Source organism: Halichoeres trimaculatus, unplaced genomic scaffold (genome assembly GCF_033239565.1).
Source record: "Halichoeres trimaculatus isolate MK-OKI-2021-1 unplaced genomic scaffold, fHalTri1.1 fHalTri1_scaffold_20, whole genome shotgun sequence".
Taxonomy (NCBI): domain Eukaryota; kingdom Metazoa; phylum Chordata; class Actinopteri; order Labriformes; family Labridae; genus Halichoeres; species Halichoeres trimaculatus.
The window spans coordinates 18575615-18595139 of record NW_027437198.1 but is presented as its reverse complement, the minus strand read 5'-3'; the positions used below and the strand labels follow the sequence as shown (position 1 = coordinate 18595139).

The 19525-nt window shown below is 40.2% G+C and overlaps 1 protein-coding gene across 2 annotated transcripts in view; it reads right to left on the bottom strand.

The window, feature by feature from the left end:
- Positions 1 to 19525, bottom strand: part of kcnt2b (potassium sodium-activated channel subfamily T member 2b) — a 49919-nt gene that overhangs the window by 12321 nt on the left and 18073 nt on the right. For both annotated transcript variants that reach the window (XM_074696538.1, XM_074696539.1), the window contains exons 5-16: positions 18850 to 18898; positions 17044 to 17103; positions 16259 to 16333; positions 15986 to 16069; positions 14553 to 14647; positions 13808 to 13988; positions 10849 to 11013; positions 9832 to 9968; positions 8266 to 8329; positions 5493 to 5601; positions 436 to 544; positions 243 to 299 (exon numbers count right to left, since the gene is read on the bottom strand). In XM_074696538.1, coding sequence (XP_074552639.1) covers positions 243 to 299; positions 436 to 544; positions 5493 to 5601; positions 8266 to 8329; positions 9832 to 9968; positions 10849 to 11013; positions 13808 to 13988; positions 14553 to 14647; positions 15986 to 16069; positions 16259 to 16333; positions 17044 to 17103; positions 18850 to 18898 — 1185 coding nt within the window. The remainder of the gene's footprint in view (positions 1 to 242; positions 300 to 435; positions 545 to 5492; positions 5602 to 8265; positions 8330 to 9831; positions 9969 to 10848; positions 11014 to 13807; positions 13989 to 14552; positions 14648 to 15985; positions 16070 to 16258; positions 16334 to 17043; positions 17104 to 18849; positions 18899 to 19525) is intronic.

Sequence of the window (19525 nt, the reverse complement as noted above, 5' to 3'; positions counted from 1 at the left end):
ACCAAAACATGTTACTGCCATTTCATGAAGACATCAATGATCCATATTAAACTGCAGAAAAGGAGCATAATATGGGAACTTTAAATTAAGATGTTTTAAATCTCAAAAACATGCCTTCGTACTGCAGGGCCAAATTATTTTCTACTAAAAATATCTGAGATAAAAATCCACATGTGGTTGAGACTTCAGGTAAACATAAAGCTCAGCTTGCCTCAGAGTGATACAGGTGGGATGCATCCTACCTGTTGAGGGCTTGAAAGGCTCCTACACGTTGTTTGAAGGCCTCCTGGGGCGCCGTTCTGAATAAACAAAACAAAAACAAAGTGATAACAAAGGGACAAACAGCTCCTCACTTTAGCCCAGAGGTTGCGTTCATAGACAGTTCGGACCGTGAGAAGAGTCAAAGAGAAGAAGGACGAAGGCAAGAGAACTCACTGTCCTCTGGAGGAGTGGATCAATAGAGTGATGAGTGTTGATGTACCAGGACACACACAGTTTAAAGCCAGCATGGCGTACTTAAACTCCTCTTCGCACACCACATGATCTGCAGGAACAGGAAACAAGAGGAGCAGGGTTTGGGTCACTCATGCACAGGAAAACAGGATCACACTTTGCTCAAGACGTCTGTGGGGTGTATGTCGTTAGTGGGATGGTATCAAGTGATACACAAGGTTAAAGATGTGTCATTCTCGTGAATTTAAGCCTCACCATCATAACAGCTTAAAAATCAATAGATACTTGAAAAGGTTCATTCAATAACAAGTTATTTCCTCTCACATCTACATTTATGTTTCTCCTGTAGGACAGAGTTAACACGAAATAGAAAATAATAATTTATCTTGTAGTAAATAGTTTGGTATATTTCACACTTTTACACATGTCCATCAGGCTTTGAGAGCAAAAAACTGTTTGCAAATTTTAATAATAATAACAAAAAAAGATTGGGTTACACTTTACTTCATCACACTTAGGTAATAGTTAGAAAAAGGTTTTTCTTATTTTTTCAAAATTAACCCTGAAAATTCGTGAGAGTTTGGTGGAAATTAGCACATAATTTCTGGCCAGTAATGTTTTGCTGTGCACCTGTACTCGCAGGGTCTATCACAATCAGGTAAGGCCAATTTACAACCCCACTCTTGGTGAACATCACATCTGAAGCCTTCAGTTGTATCATGTTAAACCTTATAGGCTTATTCATAAAGGTTTATCATTTTGCATGTGATCTCAATTATGCATACCAACAAACTGGGTACTAAAAAACTTGGTGGAATTAAATAACAAATAGCTAAGTATCAACTGCTTATTGGAAAACTGAATTATTCACTTAACATTTTAAAGGTAATTGGAGGGAACAATGAACCTAACCTCTGTGTTCAAGAACTAAGCAGCTATTTATCACCTGCTTCTCTGGAAATAGCAGAAACGTTGGGATACTTCTAAAAACATTTTGTGGTGGGTTGTGATTAAATTTCATATAAATTATTTGCTAATCGTCACCTTCTTACCTTGCAATTTGCAGTAATTTTCAAAGAAACTGAAAAAAAACCCCAGAAACCTACCAAAAGTGACTTGCTACAATACATTTGGACATTATGTTAAAGAAATTTTGTGCTAATTTCAAAGAAATAAGAAAAACTTTGTGTAATTATTACCTAAGTGTGATGAAATTTGCAGACCTCTAAAGTAAAGTGTTACCAAAGGTTGATTAAGATGATACAGAAATAAAAAAAATGCAGAATAAAAAAAATATGTGGGCTGTCTGGAAACATTTTCAATAAAAATCAAATCAAATAAAAGCTGTTTCTTCACAATGGTTTATAATAGGGCTATCTTACAAAAGAAAGATGGCATATCTTGAAATTCAAAGAGCAAAAACAGTGTTTTAAATCAGTTTCTTCTTCATTACACATGCCCACTCTACGCCTTTAAGATCACTACTGGGGATTTCCCTTTATTAAACACTGATTGCATTCAGGTTTGATGCACTGATGCATGCTGATCTCGGATGAATATTCAAGGTACAGAGGGGAAATCTTTTTTTGCAGGCGTAGACTGCAAATCTGATCTGTTTGGCTTCCATACACAGACAAAGCTTTTGCAGTAGTAGAAAATGGAGTGCTGTAGTACACAATATCCAGAACTCATGACTCTACTTGGACTCAAGCACCGATGACTCATACTTGGACTTGTACTGGATCATTGACTGCCAATGGACTCAAAAGATGAAGAGATGGACTTGAACTGGTTGGTGTTTTTTTTTCCTCGCCCTAATAATTTGCACAGTTTTGCACATGTTTACCTCTGCATTATTATGTTATTTTATTCAGCAACAGTTCCTGCCAGGCTGCTGACAGAGGTGCTACAAACTGTGCGTGCTTTTCAAAGATTTCACAGCAAATAGCAAGAGAGGCTCATCTTAAATATGAAAAAAGAACATGTTTGAGTGAAGGCTTTAATAGACATCGATACAGGATGCACCTTGAAAAGTAAGAAACAGGCTGAAGTCAATTTGACTGTGAATAAATCTGAATGAAAGCGATTGTTGTAAACTTCACAGTTGCTCCTTCAAATGCACAAAATGTGGGCTGCATTCAACTTTAAGACTCCGTGTCTGTAACTGAAGCTTACCAATCAAAGACACGAGCCAACAACCAGTCATGACTCTGAGTCTGTTTGGGGAAATATCTAAATGTCATTTGATGTTTGTCGGGCACAAATGAGTCAAACAAAACATCAAACAGCCGTGGCAGAAATCCTCCATCATCCCCTCACTCTTGCTCCCAGACTTTCCTCATTTCCTCTTGGGATCAATTTAAAGTCGCTGCTTTGGTCCAACCGCTCAATTTTTTTTTTTTTTTGGCAGACCTGGCAACAAGCCAGTGCAGCACGCCTTATTAAACAACCTTTCACTCTCTGCATCAAACACTTAGCACAGCCCTGCTGTCTGTGAGCCAAACACATCAAAGCGAACAAACACTGATGACAGTCGTCTCCGAGACTTGTTGCAACACAACCTCCTCCTTAGAAGGAAAAACCAAAACAGGGATTCATGTTTGTAGTAAGCTAATCAATGAATCAGACCCAGTGAGCATCCTTTCCTCCCGCTGTGTAATCGTGATTGCATTATCTCCGGTGATGAGCCTGCAGGCTTATAGGAGCTGCCTTGTTTACCTAGATGGCTGTGTTGGGCTTAAAAGCCTAACGCAGCCCCATGTTTGGCAATTATTGGTGACAAATGTCAGTCCCTGGCTTGATGTATAAGACTCAATCAGCAGCCAGATGGACCAACAGGATGCAAGCTTAAAGATGATTGCCATTTTTGATGAATTACTTTGGTATGCCTGTGTCTAGAAATGAGCTAAGGAGAGACCCAACAATTAAAACTGCTGATTGTGGATCTTGTGTTGAAGTAGCAATGTTCCCTGGGCTCAGAACGCTGCATCATTATGCAGCTCACACATAAACACACAGAGTAGTCTCTTGCTATTCAGCCTGTGGATTTCTTTGAAGTGGAAGCATTTATAGAGCAATGGGCATCTAAAGCCTGCCGAGGAAACAAAAACACTGTTGATGCATCTACTGAGCAGCAGTGGTCATTACTGTTCCACACATATGCCTCTTCCTCAGTCTTTCTTCATCTGTCTATCACTTGTGAGACACAAACACTGTAGCCACACACATAATTGAGCTTTTTTTCCTCCCCAATATCCAATTTTCAATGCTAGTCTTGAACCTTCCTTTACCACTGTGATCCCTTCACTCCCCCATCTTCTTCTTTGCTTGCCATTCACCACAGCCCTCCATCCTGCACTCTGCAGCTTCAGGTGCCTGGACCCGGATGAGGAGAGAAACCAATTACTGACCTAGAAACACGGAGCACACCGGAACAAACACTCACTATGTGTCTCTTTCTGTCACCCTCACTCAAATCTGTGCTTTAGTATCCATTTCCTGTTTTCAATCAGGTGTGATCCGGTGTTTACAGACATGTTTGTGCATGTGTGGTTATACGCACCCTCTGCATAAGCACAATTACAACCTGACCACAGGTCCACCAGATGAGTTAATTAAATCAGCAGGCCGTTATTCTTTTTTGTGAGTAAGCTGCTATCAACACAAAGCGGTTACAATGAGTGGAAATCAGCGGGGGGTGACCTGCCATTGTTGTTTTGAAAGATAACGAATTGACACAGTGTTCCCAATTCTGTGTGGTTACTTGGACAACTCAGGGTTTCCTGCCCTGCTGCAGCATCATGCCGACAGATCTCTCCTAATGAACGCTTGCCTGTTGTTAAGCTTTTCCTGCGTATCAAATTAAGTCTTGTGTCTCCTCCTTATTAACGCCTCCTACACTGGTGCTCAGTGAGTATATTCTAAGTTGTGTCAAAACACGGTGAATGTACCAACACTAATGCTCGTACTGAATTCTCTCTGAGTGCACCCGTGGTGGCTTCTGCACATTTAGAGTCTTATTGAGAACTCCATTATGTGCAAACTCTAGAAACTATAAAAATGACAAGCAAAGACGTGTAAAAACGTCCAACATTATGTCATTAAAAGAAAGAGCACTTTCAAGCATTTCACGAATATATCAAAGCTGCCTGACTCCGAACACAGAAGCAGAATTTCACCCTACAGAAAGGTAATCATATAACACAACAGATGTCATTATGAATAAAGATAAATTGATCTTAATTCCTGCCCTGCTTATAACACAGAGCTCAGTCTGGCTGTGGCAGCACGGCATTTAAACAGCACAGTCGGGGCTAAAGAAGGATTGCCTGCGGGGAAGAGCTCGTCTGCCAAGTTAGTGTAAGAGCAGAACTCATCAAAAGGAGGGGATTTTCTTTGCCAAGGTAGCAAAGTAAAACATTAATCATTGATAGAGACAGCTGGGATGAGGGCGGCAAGCTAGAATTGAGTTTGACGTTCTCAAGGGCTGTAGGCAAGGAGATGTGCGAGAGAGACAGAGTAACAGGACAGGGTGAGAGTTTGGTTCTTCTTCCTCCACTCCGGATGATTGACTGGCATTAAGCAGGAGAAGAAGGGACTTTCTCCAAAAGGCGATGTTAAAACTCACAGAAAACCCTCCGTGGGCTTACATCCAAGCTGAACCAATCTGTCCGGCACTTCTCTCTGAGCTGGGAGGACGGAGAGCTGTGCTGGTGGAGGAGACAATTTTCAGCCTCACAAATCAAGCTGACAAACTCAGGTGCGGTGCAGACAGGACAGCCTGGTTTCCCCATGCCATCCCTCAGCAGCACTTTAATGGAATAACAGAGCAGCTTACCAACTAAACCATCTTTTTACACTGGCTTGAGGAAAAAAAACATCAAAACAACTCCAGTCCCAAACACCTGTTGAATGATTCCATTATTTCTGCATCCTGATGTGATCAAAAACAGTCGTTGCAACTAAAACAGACAGACTCACGCCTTCTGCTGACAACACAAATCACAGCCAGTATATTTAATTTCCCACTCCCTGCCTACCTGCAAATTTGACATGAAACTTGTTCTCTGGCTTCAGAATCTGGACATAGAGCGGGCAATTTGGAGCAAAGTCTTTCACAGCCCAGGCGCGCAGGATGGTCTGATGATCCTAAGAAAATTGAGAGACAGAGGGGAGTGAGATGGATGAAGTGAAAACAGGGGGAGGCAGAGTGGAAAGGTGGAACAGCAGATGCTCATCATTAGCAGCATCAGATTGTAACTCCAGTCTAATAATCCTCTTAAACAACTGACTGCACAGAGGAATTGAATCATCCTCATAACACAAACCAAGCAGTATTGAAGTCTAGAAACAACACCTGAGATCAATAAAACTGATTTTTTGTGTTAATATTTACATTTTCTGTCTTAAGTTGCCTGCACAGCTGTGAGAAATAGAGTTCTCCAGGTCACTTGTCATGAATTAAAACATTAAGAAGATGACAAATTATCCTGGAGGGGTAACCAAATTAAATGTAGGTGTTAAGAAATCCTCCAGATTGGTTTCAGTTTTATCAAAATCTGTTCTAATTATCATGAAATTCTATTTGAGAACATTTTATTGTAAATATACAGTTCCTTTATAAAAAGTCTCCCAGCAAGATTATCTACACAAGTGATTCACTTCAACATTTTGATATGAAACATGAGTGAAACATTTCAAATAATGTAGATTGAGTCTTGTTTTTAAAGGCACTATAAGGAACTTTCATGGTGTGCTGCCTCTGGTGACTTTATTTAACATAAAACAATTTTTCTGAGACTACTTTTCCCATGAGCACTTATACCCACTGTCATAAAAATGGCACTTTTCAACCCACTGCACTGCCAATTTGTAATTTCTCCTGGTTATCGATTTATTATTGTGATATCAATTAAAGGACTCAGACCTGGAAACCCTACTTGGTATCGACAAGCATTCACAAGTCCCTTCCTTGTGCACTTGTATGCATCCTTGCTAGAGTGTGTCTGTAATCACAATCACTTGGCATCACTCTGTCAAGGTTGCTGTTAAAAATTTCTGATTCAGGGGCAAAGAAGAAGAGAAGAAGAAACAGAGGAGATATGCCTCAAAATTCAGCTCAACTTGGTGCAATTGTTTATTGGAATAAATCTGGAAGGGGCTGATTTTTAAATTTTACTGCTGGTGGAAAAACCACTCTCATATAATCCATGTTTGGTTTTAACAAAAAGTGGATTTATGGTTTATAAAGCCTTTAATAAATTTGTAGAAGGGAACACCTCTTCTACAGCTAGAAGTGACAAGATCTACTGGTGTGTTTCTTTCGCATCACTTCATTTTTATCTCCATCAAGAAGCAGAAGTGAAAGAGTGAGAATATTCCAAAATTGGTTTAAAACTCCTTATAGTGCCTATAATGTTAGGTAAGGTTTAGGGTTATGGCAAGCAAGAGTTAGACTAAGGGTCAGGGTGAGACTTATGGTTAAGGTTAAGGTTGTGACTAGCAATAGTTAGGTTTAGGTTGAGGGTTAAGGGTTCTCCCTTACACTAACTGTTGCCTGTAACAATCTTAACCCTAACCATAAGTCTAAGCCTAAGCCTAGCCCCAACCATTAGAGTTAGACTTAGGGTTAGGGTTATGGCTAGGATAAGGGTTTAAGACAAGATTTCAGGTTTTCAAGATTTCAGATTTTTTTTCTCTTTAAAAAAACACTAAAACAATTAAGATTTCAAAGAAGACAAGATGAATCTAATCAGTAAGTCAAGATTTCAGGTTAATCCTTACCCTAACCCTTACCATTGCTAGTCACATCCTTAACCCTATACTCAAGTCTAAGTCTTACCCTCACCCTAACCCCAGTAATAACTGTAACCCTAAATATAACCGTATCAGTAACCCTGGCCTAAAACCCCAACCCTTTCTCTACTCTAACCATAAACCTAAGTCTAAGGCCATTACTTTTACCCTAAGAATAATCCTATTGGTAAAGGTTAGGGTAAGGGTAAAGTTTAAGATTACACTAAGGCAGGGATGTCAAACTGGTGCCATGGAGAGCCAAGAGGCTGCAGGTTTTCCTTCCAACCAAACACTACACCACCTGATTCCACTGATTTCTTCACCTTCAAGCAGAGAGTAGAGACTAATCAGTGAAACCAGTTGGTGAAGTTTTTGGTTGTAAAGAAAACCTGCAGCCTCTTGGCACTCCATGGCACCAGTTTGACATCCCTGCACCAAGGGCTAACCCTCACCCTAAACCTCAGCACTGCTTGTCAACACCTTGACCCTTACTTTAGTTTTATTTTTAACCATGACCCTAATCCTAACCTAAAACCTAAAACCTAAACCTTACCCTAAGTCTAACCCTTGCTTGCCATAATGTTAACTCTAATCCTTACCTTAGCCAGCCATAACCCTGACCCTTACCTTTATTAAACCAACGATGATATGTATCTTGAGTTTCCTTTTCTCATGTTTTGAGCTTCTTCATTTTAATTTGTCTTTTCCTTTTTCTTTATCCCTGGTTTCACTTTCCAGAAGTGTTACTTGTTGTGACAGCATTTAATGTTTTCATGCAAAATTAAAAAAAAAAAAAGAAAAAAAAGGAGAAAACAACAATGACAAAACAAGTCCAACAGTCAGCTAATGCAGTGAGCTAAATCCAAATATTTCCAATGACTGCCATTTTAATTAACTTTTTATGGCACTATACAAAAAGCAGTTCACTCAAGGAAACCTCCTCATATTTTGCAATATTGTAAAAGTTTGTATCTCAGAGTTTCATACGGCAATACAGAGGAGCAGTGAGGAACGTACAGCAGCAATGCGGTCCACTTCAAACCGGTTGCTGAGGATAAAGCAGGCTTCAGCATCGTCCATCCTGCAGGTGGTTAGTAGAGCATGTGGCCATTGGAGTGCGAGAGAGAGCAATAAATACAGAGACACACACACAGATACAGACAGACAGAGAAAGACACAGAGAGAGAAAACCAGTGGTGAGGAGAGAAGACACAAGAAGGAGGGTGTTGTCATGTTATTGAGGAAGAGGACAAAAGAGAAAAAGCAGGACAATAGAACATCAAACAAACCAATGTGTCTTTCAAGCCCACGCCATTTATGGATGAGATAGTAGGAGGCAAGGAGACAGGGAGATTAAACATACAGCCGTTTGTTACTTTTTTTTCTCCTTGTGACAAAACAAGCCTGAAGTGCTGCAGCAGCATTATCAGTAGCCAGGAGGTAAACAATAGGCAACAGGACTCTAATGTTAATTACAGCAGTTTTTTCAAAGCTGTAGGTGCTTCAGCTGTTAATGTTGAGCTCATACATGAGAATTAATCAACTCAGGTCTGTGGTTGAGATTATTTAAGACCCTGTTTTTTAAAGTTATTACGTGATCGTAATACTTTGAATGGATCGGTGAACAAATGGCCTGATGGATGGAATGACTGTTTACAGTCAAATTATTTAATCAGTTGAATAACAAATGGATGGGTTAATAGTACTTGATGTTACTCTGGATCCAAATATACCATTTATGTTAATAGCTTCAAGGTTGGATGTATGGATGTATTACTCTTTCCAGGTAGACTGGGTTATTAATCTGTGGATGAATAGATGGATGGATTGGCAGATGACAGGTTTTATAATCTTTGGATGGATGGATGGATGGATGGATGGATGGATGGATGGATGGATGGACTGATACACTAGTTGATCAGCGGTTTTCAAGCTTTATTAACCTCTAACTGATGACTGATGGACAGACAGATTAACTGGTTGATTGATGAATGATGGAGACGTTGGAACATGATCTCAGGGTTAGGGTTATGGCAAGGATTAGGGTTTCGGTTAGGAATGGGCACGGAATTATGTACTTTTATAGGTACGGACCGAATTCTGTCTGAATTGATATTTTCTTTACCACATAAACACAAAAAGTACCAAAAATTGGTACTGTTGAGTACCGATACCAATTGCCAGGTGCCAATGTGAAAGGTACCCATCCCTAGTTTCAGTTTATACTCAACCCTAACCCTAACCCTTGACAGCCATTACCTTAACCCTAAGAATATCAGTGAAATAATGTATTTAATTAATTATCTGATTTATCAAATGATAACGTGATTGACTGATGGAGTGATGAGAGTTAAGGGTGGATGCTTTGATTGAATTATATAATGTGAATTGATTTATGACCACTTGGGGATATATTAATGTATTGATGCGTTACAGGGTCAATGAATGTATGGATCAGTAATGGGAGGATGCTTCAGTTTATTGACAGTCTGAATTAAAATAAATTGGTCAATAGTGTTGTATAGATTGAGATAAAGAAAAAATTCAGCATTGCTTTTGTTCCTTTAGGTTGGAGTGACTCACTTGGCCCTCATTAGGTCCTGGTCTTTCAGGGCAGATCCCTGCAGATAGATGACTCTCTGGGCCCACAGAGGCACGTGAAGAACCCTCCTCACCTGAACATCCATCTCCGCAGGGCAAAGGATCACCACATAGTAGTCCTTAATACACAAACACACAAACATAAGCACACAGTTTTCATGACGTCAGAAGGTTTGGTCCATAAAACCACACTGCTGGACCAAACTTAAGTACTTCACATCTACTGTGTTGATACTCTGGGGATTTCATTCAGTTCAAAATGTGAGCTTTTAAAGTTGATGCACTTTGTGGTATGTGTTTATTTGCAGAAGGAATGTTTCTTCACAGTTTGGTGTTATTTTCTATTGATGCCCTAGTCTTTTAACAGGAGGGAGAATAATACAAGCCTGTTGCTGTGTGGCTGTTTGACCAGGGATAGAGACACTTAATAGTGGTGTACAAGGGCGAAGAGTTACTTGTAAGTCATATAAAAGATATATTAAAGCTCACCTCTGGAGATAATTTAGGACTTGAGAGAGCTTTCTGTTCAGGAGAATAATCTCAAGAACTCTATTCTTTTTTTTGTCTGGTTCTCCCTTTATCCCTTTTCAAATCCCAACACGACTACAGCAGATGGCTGAACAGTCTAAGACTGGTTCTGTTTGAAGGTGCTGCCTGTCAAAAGGAAGATTTTGGAAGTAGCTATTGATTGGTTGTAGATTGATTGATGTCCCCTCACAGTCGCATGTAAATGACTGTGTGTGTCCCTTAAATGAATACACACATACACACACGCATGAACATATAGAAAAGTACACATGGATTCACCCTTTAACAAACACACACATCTGCTCTAACATAAATGAGACAGCAGTGTTGTGTGATCCATGGCATTGCTCAATAAGTCCTCTGCATTAACCTCATCTGCTCCGGCTTCTGAACAGGATTACAGACGACAAACACCACAAACACAAGACCCCCAACAAACATTTAATCCTACTTAAACCCATTGGGTGAGACCTGCAGCCGGGGATGTGCGAAGAACTCATTGAGGAAGTCCATGAGGAGGTCGATCTTGAGGCAGCTGACGCACAGCACCACGTGTTTCTCCGTCTGCGCCCTGTAGCGACTGTAGTTTCCCCCCGACTTCTGCCGCTCCATCCACAGAAAGGCCAGCTGCTCAAACTGCATTCAGGATCACATCCATCACATTCAACAGATGGAAATTGGATTAAGTTAGCTGGAGTACAGGGAGGAGCCAGGTGGTATGAAAAGACACGATGCCTTGTACTGTCTAGTGTTTCCGTTTGATTAGGGAAAGTGTTCTGGGAGATTAGAAAAGGTGATCGCTGAGTGAAAGATGACAGTAAAGGCCTGGACTGAATTTTGCTGTGTTTTTTAATGTGCTGTGTAAGAGTAAAGGGATGGATGATGGGGTTTAACAGTTATACAGATGGTTAAATAAGCATTCTTCTCTTTAAGGATTTGGATTTGATTAATTCAACAAAGTTAGATAAGTTAATAAACAGATATGCCAGAAAAGACAAAGGATACTAAAATTCTTTGCAATTGTCGTCATAAAAAAGGCCCCATTAAAATAGTTAAGTAGGTACAGTTCATTTCAATTGAAAAATAGATCTTTTTTTCCCAACACCTTCATGTTCAACAGTAAATGATGGTGAAAAGTGCTCTTAAAATAAGGTCAAAGTTGCTGACAGTGCTGAATACTTTTTTAGTGCAGACAGGCCCTTACTCAGCCACCAAATATAAATAATTTCTGTTGCAGGAGATTTGTAACGCAACCTTGAAGCCGACACTAAAACCAGTGCAGCTTAACAATTTTAGCACCCTAAGCTCAAAAACACCCTCTGCTATTCTCTTTTAAGCTCTCAACACTCTAAAAGTTGGAAATAGGTCATTTTCCACCTCCATGTTAATTGATGTCAAATCTTTATCACCGATCAACCAAACCCAATAATGGCACTTCTGATATCTCCAGATATCAACTTTGTTAACAGCAGTTGAAAGGTTGTAACATTAAACTCTGGTGAGAAGTGCTCTAAAACTGAGGTTGTGTGTGCTGACGGTGGAAACAGGCCCTTACTAAGCTGCCAGATTTCAACAGGTTGTTCAAAATGATGCTTCCTGTGACCTCATTTGTTAACTTTTTTTATATTGTCATTCTAAAATTTTTATAAAGCTAATCCAAAATGAACATTCAAGAGCAACAACTGGGTAATTTTCTGTTGAAATAGTATTTTGAAGAGCCATTCAAAACAGGAATAGACGTTCAAAGGAGTTTTAAAAGTGAAAGAAGATTCACTTTTTTGTGGAAACTGCTCAAAGCTAACCTCTTTATAATGTCTGTGAACTTGCATTCTTAACATCACACTTTCTATTTCACTCTGTTGCTTCTTTTTTTGTGTGGTGTCAAAAATAACATCTTCACAAAGATGAGATTTCAACAACAGCTTAAAGAGAACTTTGAACCAGTTAACATTTCCTTTCATTCCTTGAATAAACACACACATTGCAGTGTAGTCTTATACGTTTTTTTTTTTTTTTTTTAATATATTTTTAGCCGGCCTTGACTGTTTGAAATAAGGTCTTGAATGTTAGCAACCAAATGTAGTTCTCACTGGGCAGGTGCATCAACTGTGGCTTTGTGGAGAGACAGGAAAAGCTACAAATGAAGCTCTGAAAAAAGAAAAAAAAATTGCTCAATCGTGATGTTCCTTTGCTGCCAGGAGTCTGCTCATGGCAGGACACACACGATTACACTCACACTCACACAAACACACGTGCAGACACGGTGGGGGTGGTGTTTGGGGCAAAGGAGGTCGAGTTTCTAAATGTCAAGGGGTATTTAGGGATGAAAATTGGGGACAAAGAGGGGGTGGTTGACTTAACGCTGTGTTGGTGATCTGGAAGGTCACCATTTCTAATCGAGTCAATGGGTAGAAGTTCAGCAAAAGATGCTTGTAATTACATGGCTAGGTGATAATGTTTCCCTCCTAATGGGAGCAAAAAGAAGTGAAACATGTTTAAACAGTGAGTTGATAAGACATGCGTGGGGTGCTACCTCACACATACTGCTTATGTGACACCTTTAAACAAAAAAGAAACAAAAAAGGTGTGTGGCATTAACACGAGCAAAATCCAATTTACAAGACAATAAGATTTCTCTAAACTTAATGGTTTGTGAATTGTTTATCAGTAATGTGTGATTGTGATCCCCTGCCAATAGAGACTTTGCTCTGCTAACAGGTGCAGCACACACAAAGGAAATTTCTGCTATTACCACTCTCACATCTTCTGGGAAGACACCCAAGTTTAGCAGCTACCTTGGGGATAAAAGGTTCATACAAATACGAGCAACAGCCATCAGGATCTGATGCAGCTGGTATGCTCATCCAGGTGTTCATTTGACTTTCTGCGCAGCTCCAGTATGTGTGTGTGTGGGTGTGTGTGCGGTTCCTGTGTTTCCTCTGTGGAGCAGCTAAGTGACAGGAGAGGGGTTTGGGGAATTTCTCGAGTAAGACAGACACTCTTTCTGTTCCTCGAGTAAAAATAGTGTTGTAAATCTACGTAGAATGTAGTGACTCATCACATTAGTGTGGAAAAGGGAAAATATACAAATTATAAGTCTGAACGGAGAGCAGTATGAGTTTATCACAGAGCACAAATTGGCTTTTTTTGGGTTGTGTGGTTATCCCCCATCTGTTAGTTTAGGAACCAAATCAAGAATATTCTTGTCACTTCACAAACTTGTCTGTGTTCTGTAAATCTGAGGTTTTCAGCGTCTGTATGAAGTGAGAGCAAACCATGCAGAGCTGTGTTGGTTGCTCAGAAAGTGAAATAAACCCCAGAGTTCCACTTTAAAACTTCTTTGTTACATTGCTTTACTTTTTTGCTATCTAAAATTTCATTGTAGCTGCTGTCTGGGGTTGAATAAGATCTTCTCACTCCTGTTTCTCACCTGAATTGGAAGAACAATGAGCGCCACAAAGATCATGATGACAACCAAAAGCTGCGAGGGCCAGATTTGAGGGGTGACGTCTCCGAAGCCCACCGTGGAGAAAGTGACCACGCAGAAGTAGAGCGAGTCAAACAGGGTCAGGTTGTTCCCTGCACGCTCGAGGTGTTGGATGCCGCAGATGCTGATGGAGGTTGGCAGGGTGGGAAAGATGGAGAGAGTAAGAAGAGAAAGTAAACGCTACTGAGGAAGAAACCTAGCAGGGTGGTAGAGGTGCCACGATTCATGACGAGGTGTGTCGTAAACCTGCGCCGCATTGGTCACTTTTGTGAGACAACGTTTGTGTACATACGCACACATGAGCATTTATCCTGTTCATGAAAGGATGGATGAGTCAACAGACAAATGTCAACCCTGGAATTGTCAGGGAGCTTATTTCATGCTGTGTGGAGGAACTTCTTGATTGGCTCAGTCTTTCACACCAGACACAGCGAGCTGACACATCCTTCACTGCACTGAAGGAATCGCCAGTTGTCATTTCAGAGCTTTATCTCACTCACACTGTTACCAATTACCTCTCTGCTTTCTGTCTTCCCCTCTCTTAGCCCCAGGGTTCTTTCTTTTTTTTCTTTCTTTTTTTTTTTACATGGCTGTGACAGCTTTCACTTCCCGCCCAATCTCCATTTAATCTGTGTTTCCCCCCTTCTTTGGCCCTTCTCAGTTCAGTGTCTGCAGCAGAAGTACTCACCACGTAAACATGAGACAGACCAATGTGCTGATGAGAATCACCACCTGGTTAAACATGGCTGAGTGCGTCCGCTGGATTGCCCTGTGGAGATCATTCTGCAGAGAGATGCACAGGCATGTTAATATAAATAGAGCAAGAGCTGCATTCATAGTTTACAGAAAGCAGGAGACGGAGAAATGAAAAGTGCATGCTGCTGCTGTTGGATGCATAGAGAAGAAGGTCAGTGTACTAAAAAGTAGGGATGCACCAATCCAACTACCATTGTACATTTACCATTGTACAGTTTTAAAGCCAAAATTCCCCCGTATCCCCCGAATCTTCTTCCGGAGATTCTGAGTGGAGCCGGGTGACAAAAATAATAATTGTTTTTTTTCTTTCAAGTGTCTAATCACTTCTTGACCTTACCTCCTAACATATTTTACAATCCCTGAAAGAAATAATCAAGAATGGCTGCTGTCAATCACCGGTAAATGTGACGTAAAGCCTTGTTTTGACCTCTTATAACTATTGAAAATGAAACTTTTCAGAAAAAAAGAGGACTTTAATACAAGGCAGCCAAATGATATCTTCAAATCACCACAACAATCGGACGTGAGAAACATTTCTAACAGGTGTACTAATTTTTGGAAGTTGGACCACAGCCCATCTGGAATGACTGGAGGGACTGATTTTATGACCCATTCTGCAGCCAGCCACCAGGGGGAGCAGTTTTTGTGTCGACCTCACTTTGAGCCGAGCAAGATGACATCCTTTTTTTTTTCAGTGTATAGTATTGACCAAAACCAATACCAATACGATACCATTGCTAAATAATAACCTGCATGCCCTTCTGTGGGATAAGACTGGTAATGTTTTGGGTAAAAGGCAAAAAATGAGAATATGGAATTACTGAAGTTAATATTTATTTTAACTATGAAATATTCAAATGTTACCATAAAAAACAATTATTCAGAATGTATACAAGTTGTTTACAAATGTGAACTTTTATACCCTATTGACTGGTATTACAGCAGATAAACAAAGCAAGTGCATCAGAGGTAACATTTCAAATCAAGTAGCAAAGAGCACTGGTATAAAAAAACAAAACAAAACAAAACAAATAAGGCATTGCCTGGATCAGCACCATGTATCTCTTCCTACCAAAACTGATCAAGCCTTGAGGGGCACCAAAACACCGATAACTGATAAAACTGATCGGTATCTGTGCATCCCTACCAAAAAATAAGTAGATCAGGTCCAGTTAACTAGATGTCAGAAGACAGCTGGATGCAGGGCATGTGAGATGCTGGGGTGCACGTTTGACAGATTTGTTGCTGGTTTTACCTTCATGGCAGAGACAAAAAGGGGCAAACACATGCCAACAAAATAACACGACAGAGAGGCTGGGATGGAGGTGATGAAATAAATAGATCAGAAGATTGTACTTCACTCACTATCATGTTCTCCAGAGCGTGTTTGGCAAGCCAGCAATTGAGAAACACAGGGATGAAGAGATTTCTGAAGGAGGGCAGAATCACCTGTCAAAAGCAGAGAAAGCTTCAGTCTGCCTGTCATTTTAATGTTTTATTTTTTTCACGTGTCACCAGATCTTTCACCGATATCCTCTCTGAAAGTGTCCGTTAAATATGTGGTGTGCATTCGGGCAGGGAGGATGGGATGGCGGTGCTTGAGCGCGGTTGCTCTGCAATGCATATCCTTCCACTTACAGTGATCATAAAGGGAATGGCGCTGATCATCTCCAGTATGAAGGGGACACGCAAGACTTGTTCCCAAACGTTACCCTGGAAACAAAAAACCACACACACACGGGGTCAGGACACTTCATTGTCATGGTGACATTTTGGCATTAGCACTTAATAGGCCCAATTGTAGGAAGCTGGAAGGGTACAAATTAGCTTTAGGACCATAGATGCGATGGATTGGTGGGTTTAAGGGTTATACAATACCTAAGTGGCCTTTGATAAAACAGAAAGTGCCACTAGGTTTCCTTTAAACTTTGCTGTGAAATGCAGTTGGCTGACACATTTTATGTGTCCACCACCTGCATACTGCTGACCTCATGCGTGTAGGTGGACAGGCAGAGAGTATGTCCACAGGAATCTGTCAACTCTAAATGCTAAGTCCTCTAGCCTCCAGAGAATTCTGCAGAGGGAGCCCTTTACAGGCTTAAAGTGTAAAGGGAACATCAAAGGTAGGGCAACCTATTCATGATTGGCCCCCAACAACATCATCACAGGGGCCTCCCCTAAAGTCTTTGTGATGTGTCAATAACAGAAAACAGAGCGGAGGAACACTCAGGTCCCACTGGGGAGCTTTACAAAGAGAGGAACAAAGGAACAGCGTCAGGGGAAGGGAAAAAACTTCAGTTTTTTGAAGTAAACAAAGTGGACAAACACCGGCCTCAAGCATATCACAAGCATGTACGTCATACGCACACACACCACAAACGTTGACATCATAGGGCTGCTCGGGGCCATGACGAGTGACTCACCTTGTAGCTGAGATACACAAGCAACATAGTTTCTGAAAAGCTGATGAAAGCCACAAGCACCTGCAAAAAGACAGGAAGTAAAAGAGAAAATGAGAGATGGAGACAAAGAGGGAGAGGAGAGCAGAGACAGTCGGAGAGCTTAGAGAAATTAGGAGTCGCAGGGATGGGAGAGCAGAGCGTGGGTGGACTCAGAAGGCGTGCTGTTGATTGAGCTTGAAAGGGAGCAGGTTCAACTGAAGCAAGAGACGGTCTGGTGTCTGACTGTGGATGTATACGTGTGTGTGATCTTACAGTGAGTGGGAATACTTCTGCCAGGGAAATGGATCCACACTGCAAAAAATCGAAACCTTATCAAGTGTTTTTGTTTTATTTTAAGTCAAAATTGTCTTATCATACCTACTCATCATGAGCCATATTCACCTGAACAGTCCAGAAAAATTTCTTGTTTCAAGTCAAGACAACAATGAGGTCTGAATTGGTTGTAACAGATAAAAAAAAAAAAACTGCCAATGCAACCAGAATAATTTCCTTGAAAAATTGCTTGAACTAGAAAAATGTCTAGGGATGCACAATATTATCGGCACAATATCGGTATCGGCTGAAAAAAGCTTTAAAACACGTTTATTGGTATCGGCAGATATGAAAATTTCTGCCGATATGCACAGCCGATAAGATGCTATTCAGTTAGGATTATTATTATTTTCCATCTGAAAAATAAGCTCCTTAAATAAAATGTAGCACTTCATTTATTTGCACTGCAGAGCTCTGTCTGTCACCAGGTTGTTACAGTAGCTCTTAAATAATCAAATGCAACTTGGTTATGTTTAAAAATGCATTGTACATTTAAAGTTCATGTGATCTAAAGAAATTATTTTTCTGTAATTCAATACAGAATATCTTGAGTTTGAAAAAAGAATACATTTCTTATTTATGGTAAAATCAAATGTTTTTATGTCTTGTTTTATGTGTGTTTCTTAAACAAATAAGACCGTCACAATTAGAGTAACATATAAATTCCAGTACAGGATAGACTTAGCTTTCTTTACAGTGAAAAAACAAACAAACTTGTGATTATCGGTATTGGCCAAAAGGGATTTTGATATATCGGCATATCGGATATCGGCAAAATTCCAATATCATGCATCCCTAAAAATGTCTTAATGGAAAAAAATGGCAGATATTTTTTAACTTGTTACAGCAATTCAGACCTCATTTTAGTCTTTAAATAACTTGAAATAAGATGATTTTCTGGACTGGTCAGGTGAATGTGGCCCATATTAATGCTGCGTTCCATTTGTACTCTGAACTGGGAAGTATGGAGTGGGAGTGACATCATCTCTGAATTTAGCGTTCCAGTTTCTAAGTCGGAAAAATTTGCCATTAAAGCTGTAATTCTGTATATAAACATTGAATAATACTATATGTATGGCTGATTTTTTGTGACAAACACTAGTCAGTCTACAATAAAAATAATATAAAGGAGCTTAATTACTGTTAACCCCTGAACTCGGAATTTCCTACTGGGAACTCGGGGGTGGTGTGAATGCTCCGATTTTGTCAGAAATTCTGACCTTGGGGGGAGTTTCCACTCTGAATCCGGAAATTCCGACTTCCGAGTACAAATGGAACACAGTATAAAATTAAAGAGACATTTTCTACTGAAAATAAAACAAAAACACTTGATGAGATTTCAGTTTTTTTGCAGTGTACGGTCTTGAAATGATGTGAAACTATGAACGCTGATGAACCAATGCAAGGAACGCAAAACAATGTTTCTGTACACAGGAAAGTACCGATGTATCTGACCTGCAGTGACCACAGCGGGAGGGGCCTATCCACCCAGATGATCAGCTTCCTACAGAAGAAAGACAGATCAGGGAGTGGAAGTTAGAAGTGTTGCAAAAAATAAGACAAAAATTAGATGGAGCACATTTAATGGACGTAATATTGAAATTATTTTCTGCCCACTCAACTTGGACCATTATCACTGTTCGTGTCACTTTATCAAATTTAATTATGCTTTTTACAACTGAACAACAGAGCAGTTATCATCTGCCTAAGTGCTCATAATGTAAGTGAAAAGTTATGTTTACACCATCTAATAGAGAATTTACTGGCATTTGTGGAAAAAAAAGGGCTCATTTTTTGTAAAGACACCCTGGGGCTTATCATGGCTGCTTGCCTGCCTGTTCCCTGTTTTGCTCATATGAGTCTGATGCTTGAAACAGGAGGCAGCCCATCCCCTTCCTGAGCTCTCGCTGTCAGGCTCCTTATTCATGTGGAGCCAGTTAGCCAGTGTCACCAGCCACCATTAGATCAATAGGTCCCCGAGCGGGAGCCACAGCATCGCCTCTGGTCTAGATATACTTCCTGGTTTTTCTCCATCTCTCTGCTGTTGTATATTACGTGCTTTATCTCCACCAGATCGCTGTTGATTAGGCAGCACAGGCACTACATACATATTATGTTGACAGATAATCCA